The following is a 15,744-nucleotide window of genomic DNA, read 5'->3' as shown; positions in this document are numbered from 1 at the left end:
CTCCTTCCGTGTTGTTTGTATATTAACTATCGTTGCTTTGTACTTTACTTCCATAGTTTCCCAAGATCCCGACTGTCCGTCTGTTACCCGTTCCTGTTCCCCTCGGTCGTCTCGTCTGTGTTTGTACTTTTCCCCTGTAATTGGTTAATTCCCGTACCCTGTGTCCTTGTCTGCATCTGGGTCCGGTTCATTTGTGTTATTTCCCTGCACGGTTCATGACGAGTCTCCTCATAAGTGAACGGCACTAAAATGTCAAAGAAATCCACCAGGTGTTGAAACTCTCGCAGCGTTTCACCTGCGCTTCTCATGCTGCGTTCAGGTGCCATGGGAAGTCCGAAGTTTCGGACCTCCAGCTAGGCAAAGTGAACTGGAAGCTACTACTCGTGAATTCAGGGGAAATCAATCTCCCCCGAATCCAGAAGGTTTCTGTTTGCAGTCCGAGTATTTTTGACCAATCACATTTGAGAGTGCGTTGGTTCCAGAGCGGTAAACAGTCGGTGTGGAGAGCAGAAGAAGCCGAACACATTGGCTGTAAACCGTGCGTTCTTATCTGACAAAGACTCAGCTTTTCATTTGATTTTTGTTATTATATATCTACATTTATATGCTGCCGCTGTCTCTCAACTCCAACTCTGTTCTTGCGTCTCGAGTTGCTGAGCAGAACGTAAACAACGCTGCTAGGAAGAGGAAGTCTTGGCGCGGACATCTGCCGACTACACCGGTAAGACAGAAATATCAGCCGTTGCGTCCAGAGGCTAAATTGTCATCACACAAAAGAAGATGGGTTCAGAGATTGTTCAGCCATGGAGGAGTTTGGGGGGCTGGTGCCTTGCTCAAGGGCATTGCCCAGGTGGAACAGGGCAGGCACTCTCTCTATCAAACTCTCCCTCCTACAGAGAACACAGAGCCACCGAAGTGTCAGACAACCAGAACCCGAACCCGGGGTAAAGAGGTCCGGTGAAGGTGGTGTTGAAGGTGTGGAGGTGGATCAGGGAGTCGGAGGAGACTCTGTAGAAGGACAGAGAGCCGGCGGGACAGTCCACGTACACGGCTACTCTGTTAGAGACCGAGGAGGAGCAGGAGGAGGAGGAGTGAGGGAGGTCCGTTCTCCTGTTATTGTGCCAGACAGCGTAACCATCCACATCAGAGCAAAACAGACACCAGGACCGGTCATTCCCTTCGAACCTGCAGTCGGGACTGTTCCCTCTCCTCCCGATTCCTCTGTAACTCACAGATACGTCGATCCTTCGTCTCCACTCCACCTCCCAGTAACAGCGACCAGTCAGAGCCTCTCCGCACAGCAGCTGGTACCAGAAGTCAAACCTCTCTGGGTGATCGGGGTAGTTCTGCTCGTCTCTCACATACGTCACCTTCCTGTTGTCGTCAGACAGTTCGAGGTGTTTGTTCACTGTGTTTGTGTCCAGCGTGAGTTCACAGGCGTCTGAAGGAGAGAAGACACAATACAACAGTTTATTATCTAAGAGCGCCCTCCCACTGTGCGTGCGTCCCGTGCCCCGTGCTTTAGGGTCCTTGTCCCCCCCTCCAGGCCCGTTTGTACTCACACTACCTGGGCCTCGGAGAATGCTTCTTGCTGCCTATACGTCATCACGCCGTAACACGTCACACGCATTGATGACGTCATGGCGATGCGTGGCTTTGTTTCCAGATCTTTCCGTAGACCTCGGAGTTTTTGTGCGTCTTGTCGACTGTTTTTGAATCTTTTCATCGACCAAATCTGCAGTAAACACTCCACCTCCGCATCACACCAACGTGAACCTTTCACCGCCATTGTTTGAAATGTCCGCGCATGGTCCCTCCTTCTTTTTTCTACGTCCCAACAGGCGCACAGGAAATGACCTCAGAACCGCCGTAGGCCTCGTGCTCGTACACGTGCGCACGCTCGTGCTCGTACACGTGCAAACGTGCTTTACTAAAGCCCACCTCTCCCAAACGGGCCGTGGACGACAAGCGTGCCGCTCCTAGACGTGGTACGGTTGCACTCACACTGGTCAAAGGAACCAGACTTTAGCCGTGACACGTGCTCGGGCACGGGACGAAGGCACAGTGGGAGGGCGCACTAACAAACCCAGTGACTTTATTTGTTGCTTCATTAACAGACCGACTGTTCATTAGAGAATTGAGTGCAGAGACACTCTCTTTTGATTGAAACTCCTTTAGCACACACACAAGTGAACACACACTTACACTTCCTCAGACCCGGTTTCAGCCACTGCTCTCCAGCCGGTTCCACCCTGGAGGAAGAAACAGAGTCACAATGAACCTTCAGAAGCTTCAGTCGTCTTCATAAACCGTCACTCTGATGCTCCATTAAGACAAAACTGCTGCATTTATAAAACACAGTTCACGATCTGTTTGTACCTGAGAGTGTCCGGTCTGTTTCTACCTGAGAGTGTCCGGTCTGTTTGTACCTGAGAGTGTCCGGTCTGTTTGTACCTGAGAGTGTCCGGTCTGTTTGTACCTGAGAGTGTCCGGTCTGTTTGTACCTGAGAGTGTCCGGTCTGTTTGTACCTGAGAGTGTCCGGTCTGTTTGTACCTGAGAGTGTCCGGTCTGTTTGTACCTGAGAGTGTCCGGTCTGTTTGTACCTGAGAGTGTCCGGTCTGTTTGTACCTGAGAGTGTCCGGTCTGTTTGTACCTGAGAGTGTCCGGTCTGTTTGTACCTGAGAGTGTCCGGTCTGTTTGTACCTGAGAGTGTCCGGTCTGTTTGTACCTGAGAGTGTCCGGTCTGTTTGTACCTGAGAGTGTCCGGTCTGTTTGTACATGAGAGTGTCCGGTCTGTTGGTACCTGAGAGTGTCCGGTCTGTTTGTACCTGAGAGTGTCCGGTCTGTTTGTACCTGAGAGCGTCCGGTCTGTTTCTACCTGAGAGTGTCCGGTCTGTTTGTACCTGAGAGTGTCCGGTCTGTTTGTACCTGAGAGTGTCCGGTCTGTTTCTACCTGAGAGTGTCCGGTCTGTTTGTACCTGAGAGTGTCCGGTCTGTTTGTGCCTGAGAGTGTCCGGTCTGTTTGTACCTGAGAGTGTCCGGTCTGTTTGTACCTGAGAGTGTCCGGTCTGTTTGTACCTGAGAGTGTCCGGTCTGTTTGTGCCTGAGAGTGTCCGGTCTGTTTGTACCTGAGAGTGTCCGGTCTGTTTGTACCCGAGAGTGTCCGGTCTGTTTGTACCTGAGAGTGTCCGGTCTGTTTGTACCTGAGAGTGTCCGGTCTGTTTGTACCTGAGAGTGTCCGGTCTGTTTGTACCTGAGAGTGTCCGGTCTGTTTGTACCTGAGAGTGTCCGGTCTGTTTGTACCTGAGAGTGTCCGGTCTGTTTGTACCTGAGAGTGTCCGGTCTGTTTGTACCTGAGAGTGTCCGGTCTGTTTGTACCTGAGAGTGTCCGGTCTGTTTGTACCTGAGAGTGTCCGGTCTGTTTGTACATGAGAGTGTCCGGTCTGTTGGTACCTGAGAGTGTCCGGTCTGTTTGTACCTGAGAGTGTCCGGTCTGTTTGTACCTGAGAGCGTCCGGTCTGTTTCTACCTGAGAGTGTCCGGTCTGTTTGTACCTGAGAGTGTCCGGTCTGTTTGTACCTGAGAGTGTCCGGTCTGTTTCTACCTGAGAGTGTCCGGTCTGTTTGTACCTGAGAGTGTCCGGTCTGTTTGTGCCTGAGAGTGTCCGGTCTGTTTGTACCTGAGAGTGTCCGGTCTGTTTGTACCTGAGAGTGTCCGGTCTGTTTGTACCTGAGAGTGTCCGGTCTGTTTCTACCTGAGAGTGTCCGGTCTGTTTGTGCCTGAGAGTGTCCGGTCTGTTTGTACCTGAGAGTGTCCGGTCTGTTTGTACCTGAGAGTGTCCGGTCTGTTTGTACCTGAGAGTGTCCGGTCTGTTTGTACCTGAGAGTGTCCGGTCTGTTTCTACCTGAGAGTGTCCGGTCTGTTTGTACCCGAGAGTGTCCGGTCTGTTTGTACCTGAGAGGGTCCGGTCTGTTTGTACCTGAGAGTGTCCGGTCTGTTTGTACCTGAGAGTGTCCGGTCTGTTTCTACCTGAGAGTGTCCGGTCTGTTTGTACCTGAGAGTGTCCGGTCTGTTCGTACCTGAGAGTGTCCGGTCTGTTTGTACCTGAGAGTGTCCGGTCTGTTTGTACCTGAGAGTGTCCGGTCTGTTTGTACCCGAGAGTGTCCGGTCTGTTTGTACCTGAGAGTGTCCGGTCTGTTTGTACCTGAGAGTGTCCGGTCTGTTTGTACCTGAGAGGGTCCGGTCTGTTTGTACCTGAGAGTGTCCGGTCTGTTTCTACCTGAGAGTGTCCGGTCTGTTTGTACCTGAGAGTGTCCGGTCTGTTTGTACCTGAGAGTGTCCGGTCTGTTTGTACCTGAGAGTGTCCGGTCTGTTTGTACCTGAGAGTGTCCGGTCTGTTTGTACCTGAGAGTGTCCGGTCTGTTTGTACCTGAGAGTGTCCGGTCTGTTTGTACCCGAGAGTGTCCGGTCTGTTTGTACCTGAGAGTGTCCGGTCTGTTTGTACCCGAGAGTGTCCGGTCTGTTTGTACCTGAGAGTGTCCGGTCTGTTTGTACCCGAGAGTGTCCGGTCTGTCTGTACCTGAGAGTGTCCGGTCTGTTTGTACCTGAGAGTGTCCGGTCTGTTTGTACCTGAGAGTGTCCGGTCTGTCTCTACCTGAGAGTGTCCGGTCTGTTTGTACCTGAGAGTGTCCGGTCTGTTTCTACCTGAGAGTGTCCGGTCTGTTTGTACCTGAGAGTGTCCGGTCTGTTTGTACCTGAGAGTGTCCGGTCTGTTTCTACCTGAGAGTGTCCGGTCTGTTTGTACCTGAGAGTGTCCGGTCTGTTTGTACCTGAGAGTGTCCGGTCTGTTTCTACCTGAGAGTGTCCGGTCTGTTTGTACCTGAGAGTGTCCGGTCTGTTTGTACCTGAGAGTGTCCGGTCTGTTTCTACCTGAGAGTGTCCGGTCTGTTTGTACCTGAGAGTGTCCGGTTTGTGTCTACCTGAGAGTGTCCGGTCTGTTTGTACCTGAGAGTGTCCGGTCTGTTTGTACCTGAGAGTGTCCGGTCTGTTTGTACCTGAGAGTGTCCGGTCTGTTTGTACCTGAGAGTGTCCGGTCTGTTTGTACCTGAGAGTGTCCGGTCTGTTTGTACCTGAGAGTGTCCGGTCTGTTTGTACCTGAGAGTGTCCGGTCTGTTTGTACCTGAGAGTGTCCGGTCTGTTTGTACCCGAGAGTGTCCGGTCTGTCTGTACCTGAGAGTGTCCGGTCTGTTTGTACCTGAGAGTGTCCGGTCTGTTTGTACCTGAGAGTGTCCGGTCTGTTTGTACCCGAGAGTGTCCGGTCTGTTTGTACCTGAGAGTGTCCGGTCTGTTTGTACCTGAGAGTGTCCGGTCTGTTTGTACCTGAGAGTGTCCGGTCTGTTTGTACCTGAGAGTGTCCGGTCTGTTTGTACCTGAGAGTGTCCGGTCTGTTTGTACCTGAGAGTGTCCGGTCTGTTTCTACCTGAGAGTGTCCGGTCTGTTTCTACCTGAGAGTGTCCGGTCTGTTTCTACCTGAGAGTGTCCGGTCTGTTTCTACCTGAGAGTGTCCGGTCTGTTTGTGCCTGAGAGTGTCCGGTCTGTTTGTACCTGAGAGTGTCCGGTCTGTTTGTACCTGAGAGTGTCCGGTCTGTTTGTACCTGAGAGTGTCCGGTCTGTTTCTACCTGAGAGTGTCCGGTCTGTTTGTACCCGAGAGTGTCCGGTCTGTTTGTACCTGAGAGGGTCCGGTCTGTTTGTACCTGAGAGTGTCCGGTCTGTTTGTACCTGAGAGTGTCCGGTCTGTTTCTACCTGAGAGTGTCCGGTCTGTTTGTACCTGAGAGTGTCCGGTCTGTTCGTACCTGAGAGTGTCCGGTCTGTTTGTACCTGAGAGTGTCCGGTCTGTTTGTACCTGAGAGTGTCCGGTCTGTTTGTACCCGAGAGTGTCCGGTCTGTTTGTACCTGAGAGTGTCCGGTCTGTTTGTACCTGAGAGTGTCCGGTCTGTTTGTACCTGAGAGTGTCCGGTCTGTTCGTACCTGAGAATGTCCGGTCTGTTTGTACCTGAGAGTGTCCGGTCTGTTTGTACCTGAGAGTGTCCGGTCTGTTTGTACCCGAGAGTGTCCGGTCTGTTTGTACCTGAGAGTGTCCGGTCTGTTTGTACCCGAGAGTGTCCGGTCTGTTTGTACCTGAGAGTGTCCGGTCTGTTTGTACCCGAGAGTGTCCGGTCTGTCTGTACCTGAGAGTGTCCGGTCTGTTTGTACCTGAGAGTGTCCGGTCTGTTTGTACCTGAGAGTGTCCGGTCTGTCTCTACCTGAGAGTGTCCGGTCTGTTTGTACCTGAGAGTGTCCGGTCTGTTTCTACCTGAGAGTGTCCGGTCTGTTTGTACCTGAGAGTGTCCGGTCTGTTTGTACCTGAGAGTGTCCGGTCTGTTTCTACCTGAGAGTGTCCGGTCTGTTTGTACCTGAGAGTGTCCGGTCTGTTTGTACCTGAGAGTGTCCGGTCTGTTTGTACCTGAGAGTGTCCGGTCTGTTTGTACCTGAGAGTGTCCGGTCTGTTTGTACCTGAGAGTGTCCGGTCTGTTTCTACCTGAGAGTGTCCGGTCTGTTTCTACCTGAGAGTGTCCGGTCTGTTTGTACCTGAGAGTGTCCGGTCTGTTTCTACCTGAGAGTGTCCGGTCTGTTTCTACCTGAGAGTGTCCGGTCTGTTTCTACCTGAGAGTGTCCGGTCTGTTTCTACCTGAGAGTGTCCGGTCTGTTCGTACCTGAGAGTGTCCGGTCTGTTTGTACCTGAGAGTGTCCGGTCTGTTTGTACCTTAGAGTGTCCGGTCTGTTTGTACCTGAGAGTGTCCGGTCTGTTTGTACCTGAGAGTGTCCGGTCTGTTTGTACCTGAGAGTGTCCGGTCTGTTTGTACCTGAGAGTGTCCGGTCTGTTTGTACCTGAGAGTGTCCGGTCTGTTTGTACCCGAGAGTGTCCGGTCTGTTTGTACCTGAGAGTGTCCGGTCTGTCTGTACCTGAGAGTGTCCGGTCTGTTTGTACCTGAGAGTGTCCAGTCTGTTTGTACCTGAGAGTGTCCGGTCTGTTTGTACCTGAGAGTGTCCGGTCTGTTTGTACCTGAGAGTGTCCGGTCTGTTTCTACCTGAGAGTGTCCGGTCTGTTTCTACCTGAGAGTGTCCGGTCTGTTTGTACCTGAGAGTGTCCGGTCTGTTTGTACCTGAGAGTGTCCGGTATGTTTGTACCTGAGAGTGTCCGGTCTGTTTGTACCTGAGAGTGTCCGGTCTGTTTGTACCCGAGAGTGTCCGGTCTGTTTGTACCTGAGAGTGTCCGGTCTGTTTGTACCTGAGAGTGTCCGGTCTGTTTCTACCTGAGAGTGTCCGGTCTGTCTGTACCTGAGAGTGTCCGGTCTGTTTGTACCTGAGAGTGTCCGGTCTGTTTCTACCTGAGAGTGTCCGGTCTGTTTCTACCTGAGAGTGTCCAGTCTGTTTCTACCTGAGAGTGTCCGGTCTGTTTGTAACTGAGAGTGTCCGGTCTGTTTGTACCTGAGAGTGTCCGGACTGTTTGTACCTGAGAGTGTCCGGTCTGTTTGTACCTGAGGGTGTCCGGTCTGTTTGTACCTGAGAGTGTCCGGTCTGTTTGTACCTGAGAGTGTCCGGTCTGTTTCTACCTGAGAGTGTTCGGTCTGTTTGTACCTGAGAGTGTCCGGTCTGTTTGTACCTGAGAGTGTCCGGTCTGTTTGTACCTGAGAGTGTCCGGTCTGTTTGTACCTGAGAGTGTCCGGTCTGTTTGTACCTGAGAGTGTCCGGTCTGTTTCTACCTGAGAGTGTCCGGTCTGTTTGTACCTGAGAGTGTCCGGTCTGTTTGTACCTGAGAGTGTCCGGTCTGTTTGTACCTGAGAGTGTCCGGTCTGTTTCTACCTGAGAGTGTCCGGTCCGTTTGTACCTGAGAGTGTCCGGTCTGTGTCTACCTGAGAGTGTCCGGTCTGTTTCTACCTGAGAGTGTCCGGTCCGTTTGTACCTGAGAGTGTCCGGTCTGTGTCTACCTGAGAGTGTCCGGTCTGTTTGTACCTGAGAGCGTCCGGTCTGAAGCGTCCAGCAGTCAGCAGCTTCACTCCTGAGTCTCCTGGATGATTGTAGCTCAGGTCCAGTTCTCTCAGAGGGGACGGGTTGGAGCTCAGAGCCGAGGCCAGAGAAGCACAGCCTTCCTCTGTGATCAGACAACCTGACAGTCTGAACACACACACACACACAAACATTGGTACCACAGTAAAGACAGTAGGGTTGTCACGATACTAGAATTTCAAAGTCGATACAGAGTCCCAGGAATATTCAATATTATTTTCGATACCACTGGGAGAAAATGACTTAAAATGAAGGCAGCATTGCAAAAATAAAGACTAGAACAATACAAACAACAATAACAACACTACACAAAGTTTGTTTTCTTGTGTTGTAGAGCTCAGGGATTTGTGTGGACATGAGGGAGGTTACACTTTGGATTCAGTCGGTGAATCAGTTGTTGTTAGTGAGGATTCTCCACAGTGTAAACAGGGATCTGCTCCATGCTAATGTATTCAGCTACAGTCCTGTTTATCTGCTGTGTTTCTGATCACTGGGCTCCAGATTATCTCCGCTGGTAAAGCAGCTGCCGTTGGTTTTTAAAGATAACTTAACAGATGTAACTGTTGTATACTTCACCAGTGTCGGCCGTTAAGATGCTTCGTCAGCTCCGCCTTTACCTGGTCGTTAGCCTCGTATGCTAAAGACTTCCAAACTGCACTTTTGCTTTCTTCATTTTCTACTAAAACGTGTCTGAAGGTCCTCCAGCAGCCGTGTTCAGTCAGCTCAGAGTGGTTAACGTGATGAAGCAGCGTTCATGTGCTCAGAGAGACGAGCTGGAGCTGCTGGAGGACGTTACGGGCCGACCGGAGGAGGCCGCGGCTGCACCGTTGACGGCAAAAGTACTGATACTTTTGCAAGTTAGTATCTAATCCGATACTAACTTTTGTATTGATTATTTGCCAATGACTGATATTTGTGACAACCCTAACAGACAGTATTTGTTGATATATTTGTAAATAAGCAGAATCCTGACCTGAGAGTCTTCAGTTCACAGTGTGGACTCTCCAGTCCTGCAGAGAGCAGCTTCACGCCTGAGTCCTGCAGGTCGTTGTTACTCAGGTCCAGTTCTCTCAGACTGGAGGACCGGGAGCTGAGGACTGAGGCCAGAGCTTCACAGCTTCTCTCTGACAGGTTACAGCCACTCAGCCTGAAGGAGAGTTAGTGATTAAGACACTGATACTGAGAATCACATGTGAAGGTTGCCCTTACTGAGCCAAAAACGTACACAGATTGGTTAAATGAACAACAACAAACAACAAAGAAACATTAAAAAACTATTTGAAAGATTGTTCATTTGATCAAATTTGGTTCCTGAATCTTACAACAATCAGTTGACTTAGGGCCGTCCACACGGAGACGCGTTTTCCTGTAACCGCACAACTTTAGTCTGGTTTTATTCGACCATCCACAGCAGCCGGCTGTAGCCTGAAAACAGGATCTTTAGAAACCGGGTCCCAGAGTGTGCAGATTGTAAACGCCCCCCATGGCGTTGTGGTCTGGACGGTGAAACCTCAGACTTTGTTAAAGGACGGCGTCATGGCCCCACCTCTGACCTTTGACCCTGCAGCGTCACATAACAACAACAGTACTGCTGCGTGAGAGGACAGAGACGGACCCAGAGACTGTTTAGTGAACTGGACTCTGAGCCACATGCATGGGACTGAATGAGGCCCAGCACAGATGTCTCCCTTTTCCCTGATGCTCTGAATAAGGAGCTAAACTGCTCTAGGCTCCGTTTCTAAATCCAGTTCTAAGAAGCTGTGAAAAGTCTCTAAATGTAGTGAGAAAGTGGCGCCTGGGAGTGCTTTGGGACGGGGAAGGGGCTCCCAGCAGCCCCCTCTGCTCAGTGAGGACACTAACTGCAGAGTGAAGGGGCTCCCAGCAGCCCCCTCTGCTCAGTGAGGACACTAACTGCAGAGTGAAGGGGCTCCCAGCAGCCCCCTCTGCTCAGTGAGGACACTAACTGCAGAGTGAAGGGGCTCCCAGCAGCCCCCTCTGCTCAGTGAGGACACTAACTGCAGAGTGAAGGGGCTCCCAGCAGCCCCCTCTGCTCAGTGAGGACACTAACTGCAGAGTGAAGGGGCTCCCAGCAGCACCACTGCTCAGTGAGGACACTAACTGCAGGGTGAAGGGTGCATCAGAGTCCAGAACAGCACCAAAGTCTCCACTAAGACCAGAACCAGGGACACGTTTGTCTCTAGGATGGAGGAGGATTTGGAGAGAAACTCTGCGGTGTTTGGATTCACCTGGTTTCCTGTGGACGCAGTGACGAGTCCAGGCCGAGTGGACCGAAACTTTTTAAGAACGACGGATAAAAATAATTGTTTTCAATCGTGTGGACGAACCCTAAGACATTCACTAGCTGAGAAGAACCCTTACACATCTGATAGTTAGTATATATCTCTTATCTGTGCACTTACAGAGCTTTGTTGGAGGCTTTGATCACTGGCAGCAGCCTCAGAAGAGCCTCCTCTGAAGCAGAGTACTTCCTCAGGTCAAACACGTCCAGAGCTTCTCCTGATGACAGTAAGATGAAGCCCAGAGCTGACCACTGAGCAGGAGACAGGTCATCTGCAGAGAGATGTCCTGATCTCAGGGAGAGTTGGATCTCCTCCACAAGAGAGCGATCCTTCAGTTCATTCAGACAGTGGAACAGATTGATGTTTCTCTCTGCAGACAGATTCTCACTGATCTTCTGCTTGATGTACTGGACTGTTTCCTGATTGGTCTGTGAGCTGCTTCCTGTCTGTGTCAGCAGGCCTCGTAGGAGAGACTGATTGGTCTCCAGAGAAAGACCCAGGAGGAAGCGGAGGAACAGGTCCAGGTGTCCGTTTGGACTCTGTAAGGCCTCGTCCACAGCACTGTGGTAGAGACGTGTTGGTTCAGGCTTGATTCTGAATAGAAACCACCACCAGGATGTTGTTTGGTCTCCTGACAGCAGGTTGACTCCAGAGATGGTGAATGTCAGATGGACATGAAGAGCAGCCAGAAACTCCTGAACACTCAGATGGATGAAGCAGAACACCTTGTCCTGGTACAGTCCTCTCTCCTCTTTAAAGACCTGTGTGAACACTCCTGAGTACACTGAGGCTGCTCTGATATCGATGCCACACTCTCTCAGGTCTGACTCATAGAAGATCAGGTTTCCTTTCTGCAGCTGCTCAAAAGCCAGTTTCCCCAGAGACTCGATCATCTTCCTGCTCTCTGGACTCCAGTGTGGATCCGTCTCAGCTCCTCCATCATACTTGACCTTCTTCCGTTTGGTCTGAACCACCAGGAAGTGGATGTACATCTCAGTCAGGGTCTTGGGCAGCTCTGCTCCCTCTCTGGTTCTCGTCACTTCCTCCAGAACTGTAGCAGTGATCCAGCAGAAGACTGGGATGTGGCACATGATGTGGAGGCTTCGTGAAGTCTGGATGTGGGAGATGATTCTGCCGGCCTGCTCCTCATCTCTGAATCTCTTCCTGAAGTACTCGTCCTTCTGTGGGTCAGTGAACCCTCGGACCTCTGTCACCATGTCAACACACTCAGGAGGGATCTGATTGGCTGCTGCAGGTCGTGTGGTGATCCAGAGGCGAGCAGAGGGAAGCAGTTTCCCCCTGATGAGGTTCGTCAGCAGCACATCCACTGAGGTGGACTCTGTAACATCAGTCAGGACCTCAGTGTTGTGGAAGTCCAGAGGAAGTCGACACTCGTCCAGACCGTCAAAGATGAACACGACCTGGAACTCTTCAAACCTGCAGATTCCTGCTTCTTTGGTTTCACTAAAGAAGTGATGAACAAGTTCCACCAAGCTGAACTTTCTCTGCTTCAGCACATTCAGCTCTCTGAAAGTGAATGGAAATGTGAAGTGTACGTCCTGGTTGGCTTTGCCTTCAGCCCAGTCCAGAGTGAACTTCTGTGTTAGGACTGTTTTCCCAATGCCAGCCACTCCCTTTGTCATCACTGCTCTGATTGGTTCCTCTCTTCCAGGTGAGGCTTTAAAGATGTCTCCACACCTGATTGTTGTTTCTGGTCTGTCGTGTTTCCTGGATGCTGTTTCAATCTGTCTGACCTCATGTTCATCATTGACCTCTGCACTCCCTCCCTCTGTGATGAAGATCTCTGTGTAGATCTGATTCAGAAGAGTCGGGTTTCCTGCTTTAGCGATCCCCTCAAACACACACTGGAACTTCTGCTGCAGGTGAGACTTGAGTTGCGGTCGACAAACTGCAGCAATAGTTCCTGAATGAACACACGTTAAAGTGTCAGTCCGGCGTAAAAAAATCATCCCAGGGTCTTTTTCAGCAAACTTAAGCCATCAAGACAATTTGTTTCATGTATGAACGATTAACGGAGGTATACCAGAGGGTCGCTAACAGGATGTTACGACAAAACACTCTTTTAATAAACTCTGGGTTCACTCTCTACGCTGATGATGCTTTGTTGTGTGTGTAGGGACTCTTCTCATGCTGCTGCAGAGGTTTGCTGTTATTTTCAGCAGCATTAGTGGTTAAAAAAGACTTGAATGCTTCAGCCGCGAGCTAATCAGTGTTAGCCACATCCAGGGCGACTGTGGCTCAGTGGAAGAGTGGATCGTCTTCCATTTGAGAGATTGGCGGTTCGACCCCCACCTCCCCGGTCACCCCGGTCCACATGTCGAAGTGTCCTTGGGCAAGAACCCCGAATTGCTCCCTGTGCTGCGCATGCGTGTGTAAATGTGTGTGAATGGTCAGATTAGATGGTCTGTAGATGTCCACTGCATCAGGGTGAATGTGACAAACACAGTGAAAGCGCCGTGAGTCGTCAGAAGACTAGAAAGTCCATTTACCGTCCTGTTGTTAGCGACCCTCACGGACTTCTCTGTTCACAGTTGTTACAGGAAATAAATTGTCTTGATGGATTATTTGATTTGCTGAAAAACACCCCCACCACCACACTGTCAGTAGGATCTGTTAGTTTGACCCAGATCATGAGGAGGTTGCGTGTGTACAGTGCTCTTACTGCTCTGCAGACGGTCGGCCAGCTCCTCCTGCTTCATTCTCCTCAGGAGGTGAAGTGTGAGCGTCAGAAACGCCGCTCTGCTGCTCCTCCTCTGCTCTTCCTCCTCGCCATCCGACACCTCCTCATCCACGCTCTCTAAGCATTCTGGGTAATCTAGACTCAGGATCGTTTGGAACTTTTTCAGCTCGTTCGTCACAAAGCTGACGCTGCTTTTGTTTAAGTGCTGGAAAAGAAGAACACCTAAGAATTTAACATTACATTTATTTTATTTGGAGCGGACGTAAAAGTTGCTGTTGGACGTCAACACACCATGAATATGGAGTCCAGATCTGTTGGCTGCTGCTGGACAGACTGAACCTGCTGAACACTGCAGGAAAAACATCAAATATGATAAATATCAACAGATACAAGCAGCCGTTCCCTCAGGAGGGGGTCTGGAGTCTCCCTTAGAGAGAGGGGGAGAAGTTCGTCTGGTTTAAGTTCGTACCTTTCTTCTTCAGGTTGGTGAACTTCGGTGAAGCTAATGGGTTTCACCATGGACGAGTCGCTGTTCAAGGACACGCAGCTGGGTACGGAAGAGTCCGCACTCTGCTGATCCACGCTGAAACAGAAAACAACAACACACAAACTGTTTGAAAGGCTTTTACTTCCCTGACTAAGTGTCTTTTAGGGGCCTCTACCTAAACCCCCTCACCACAGAGAACCATGTTCCTGAGCTCAGTTTGCTTTTGTCGTTGCCGGCCGAGAGTCAGCGCTGGAAAGCCGTGCGCATCATCCTCTGCGCATCATCCTGTGCCTTTCCCCGTGATCCTCCTGTGAGTGATGCTCCGGGGTTTGAGTTCTTGACATAAACTAAGTGTTGGCTGCTTTGTTCTTCCTTTACTCCTTACTTCCTCCTGCACGTGCCAGTTCCATGTTTAACATATGCTAGCGCGGCATGAAGCTAACTGAACGTGGCCCTCTCTCGGCTGCAGGTTTGAATCCCGGCCTGGGCCCTTCTGTGTGGAGTTTGCATGTTCGCCCCGTGTCTGCGTGGGTGTTCTCCGGGTTCTCCGGTTTCCTCCCACAGTCCAAAGACGTGCAGGTGTTGGGTTCATTGATGACTCTAAATCACCCGTAGGTGTGAATGGTTGTCTGTCTCTGTTCGTCTCTATGTGTCCTGTGATAGACTGGCGTCCTGTCCAGGGTGGACCCCGCCTCACGCCCGATGTCAGCTGGGATCGGCTCCAGCCCCCCGACAGGGACAAGAGGCTGAAGATGAATGAATGAATTATATGACCTGCGCGTGGAGCCGTCGCCTCGTCTCTGCCTGATAGAAAGTGTGTAGCATACAGCCATGTTGTTGTCTGAGTACAGACTGTGTCACTTAGGTTTCCATCTTACATCAGAGAGAGAATTGGAAGTCTGTGTTCATGCTGACACACCATTCTTGTTTACTGTTGATCCCATACGGGTTAGCGCTACTTCGTTACCTCCAACACACAAACCTTCAATTGCACATTACAACAAATGCAAATCAATTGAATCAAAGAGAATTAGAGCAGAGAGGTGAGAGGACACACAGTTGCTGCATTAACCACGTCACGCTGCTGATCATTCAGTGTTGAGATAGAAAGGTGGACTCATATCTGCAGTTCTACCCTTCATCAGCCTCCTGAGTCCGTCCTGACCCCTGACCCCTGACCTCTGACCCCTGACCCCTGCTGTGTTTCCCTCTCAGATCAGTTTGGTGACGTGTGATGGAGTAAACGTGTTGAAGTTTCTCCAGTTTGAACCAATCAGCGTTGGTTTCTTTGGTGTGTTTAAGTGAAACAGAAGAGACTGTTGAGTGTGAACAACATGGCGGCTTCCACGGATGAGATGAGCAGCTATGGAGCAAGACGCTCACTAACTCACACACACACACACACACACACACACACACACACACACACACACACACACACACACACACAGGCCTTTGATCCGTAAATTCACGTTAAACACAAAGGGAAAATCTCCTTTACCCACATGTTGTTTCATTTCTGAGCTTTGCCTCCACGCTGTTAGCACGTCACACGCTGTTAGCACGTCACACGCTGTTAGCACGTCACACGCTGTTAGCACGTCACACGCTGTTAGCACGTCACACGCTTCACTCATCTGATTGGTTGGTTTGGCCCGTGTGTTGGTGACAGACAGATGGTTTATCCAATCAGAAACCAGGATTTTCACCCCTTCACAAAGATCTTTAGACCAGAGTTCAGATGGATCTGCTGAGACCAGAGAGTCTGCAGAGTTTTACTTCAATCCACCAAAGAAACCAACGCTGATTGGTTCAAACTGGAGAAACTTCAACACATTTACTCCGTCACACGTCACCAAACTGATCTGAGAGTGAAACATGACAGATCAGGGGTCAGGACGGACTCAGGAGGGTAGTAAACAGCTGTGTGAAACAACATTGTGAGAACAAAACATGAAGCACCGGCACTGGGACGCGTTTTACTCACGGAGTCTCTGAAGGACGTCCTGAAAACGCTAAAGGTAGATCCATGGACTGGAAACTGTTGATTGATACACAGCTGGGTCCAGGTCCAGGAGAGTCTGGTCTCTCTTTCTCTGGGCTTCAACACACACACACACACACACACACACACACACACACACACAC

General features: G+C 50.7%; 1 protein-coding gene across 1 annotated transcript in view; it reads right to left on the bottom strand.

Annotated features, from left to right (window-relative positions):
* Positions 1 to 890: 890 nt before the first annotated feature.
* The window catches only part of LOC310960840 (protein NLRC3-like), a gene marked incomplete at its 3' end in the record, with an annotated part of 15,900 nt that continues 1,046 nt past the window's right edge, over positions 891 to 15,744 (bottom strand). The window contains exons 2-10 of the mRNA XM_083932667.1: positions 15,584 to 15,697; positions 13,579 to 13,692; positions 13,401 to 13,458; positions 13,092 to 13,314; positions 10,529 to 12,332; positions 9,082 to 9,255; positions 8,055 to 8,216; positions 2,206 to 2,252; positions 891 to 1,441 (exon numbers count right to left, since the gene is read on the bottom strand). Coding sequence (XP_083788793.1) covers positions 891 to 1,441; positions 2,206 to 2,252; positions 8,055 to 8,216; positions 9,082 to 9,255; positions 10,529 to 12,332; positions 13,092 to 13,314; positions 13,401 to 13,458; positions 13,579 to 13,692; positions 15,584 to 15,697 — 3,247 coding nt within the window. The remainder of the gene's footprint in view (positions 1,442 to 2,205; positions 2,253 to 8,054; positions 8,217 to 9,081; positions 9,256 to 10,528; positions 12,333 to 13,091; positions 13,315 to 13,400; positions 13,459 to 13,578; positions 13,693 to 15,583; positions 15,698 to 15,744) is intronic.

This window comes from Echiichthys vipera (genome assembly GCF_963691815.1).
Source record: "Echiichthys vipera genome assembly, chromosome: 2".
Taxonomy (NCBI): Eukaryota; Metazoa; Chordata; class Actinopteri; order Perciformes; family Trachinidae; genus Echiichthys; species Echiichthys vipera.
Note: the sequence above shows the minus strand (reverse complement) of the source record. Positions and strands in the feature narration are given on the sequence as shown.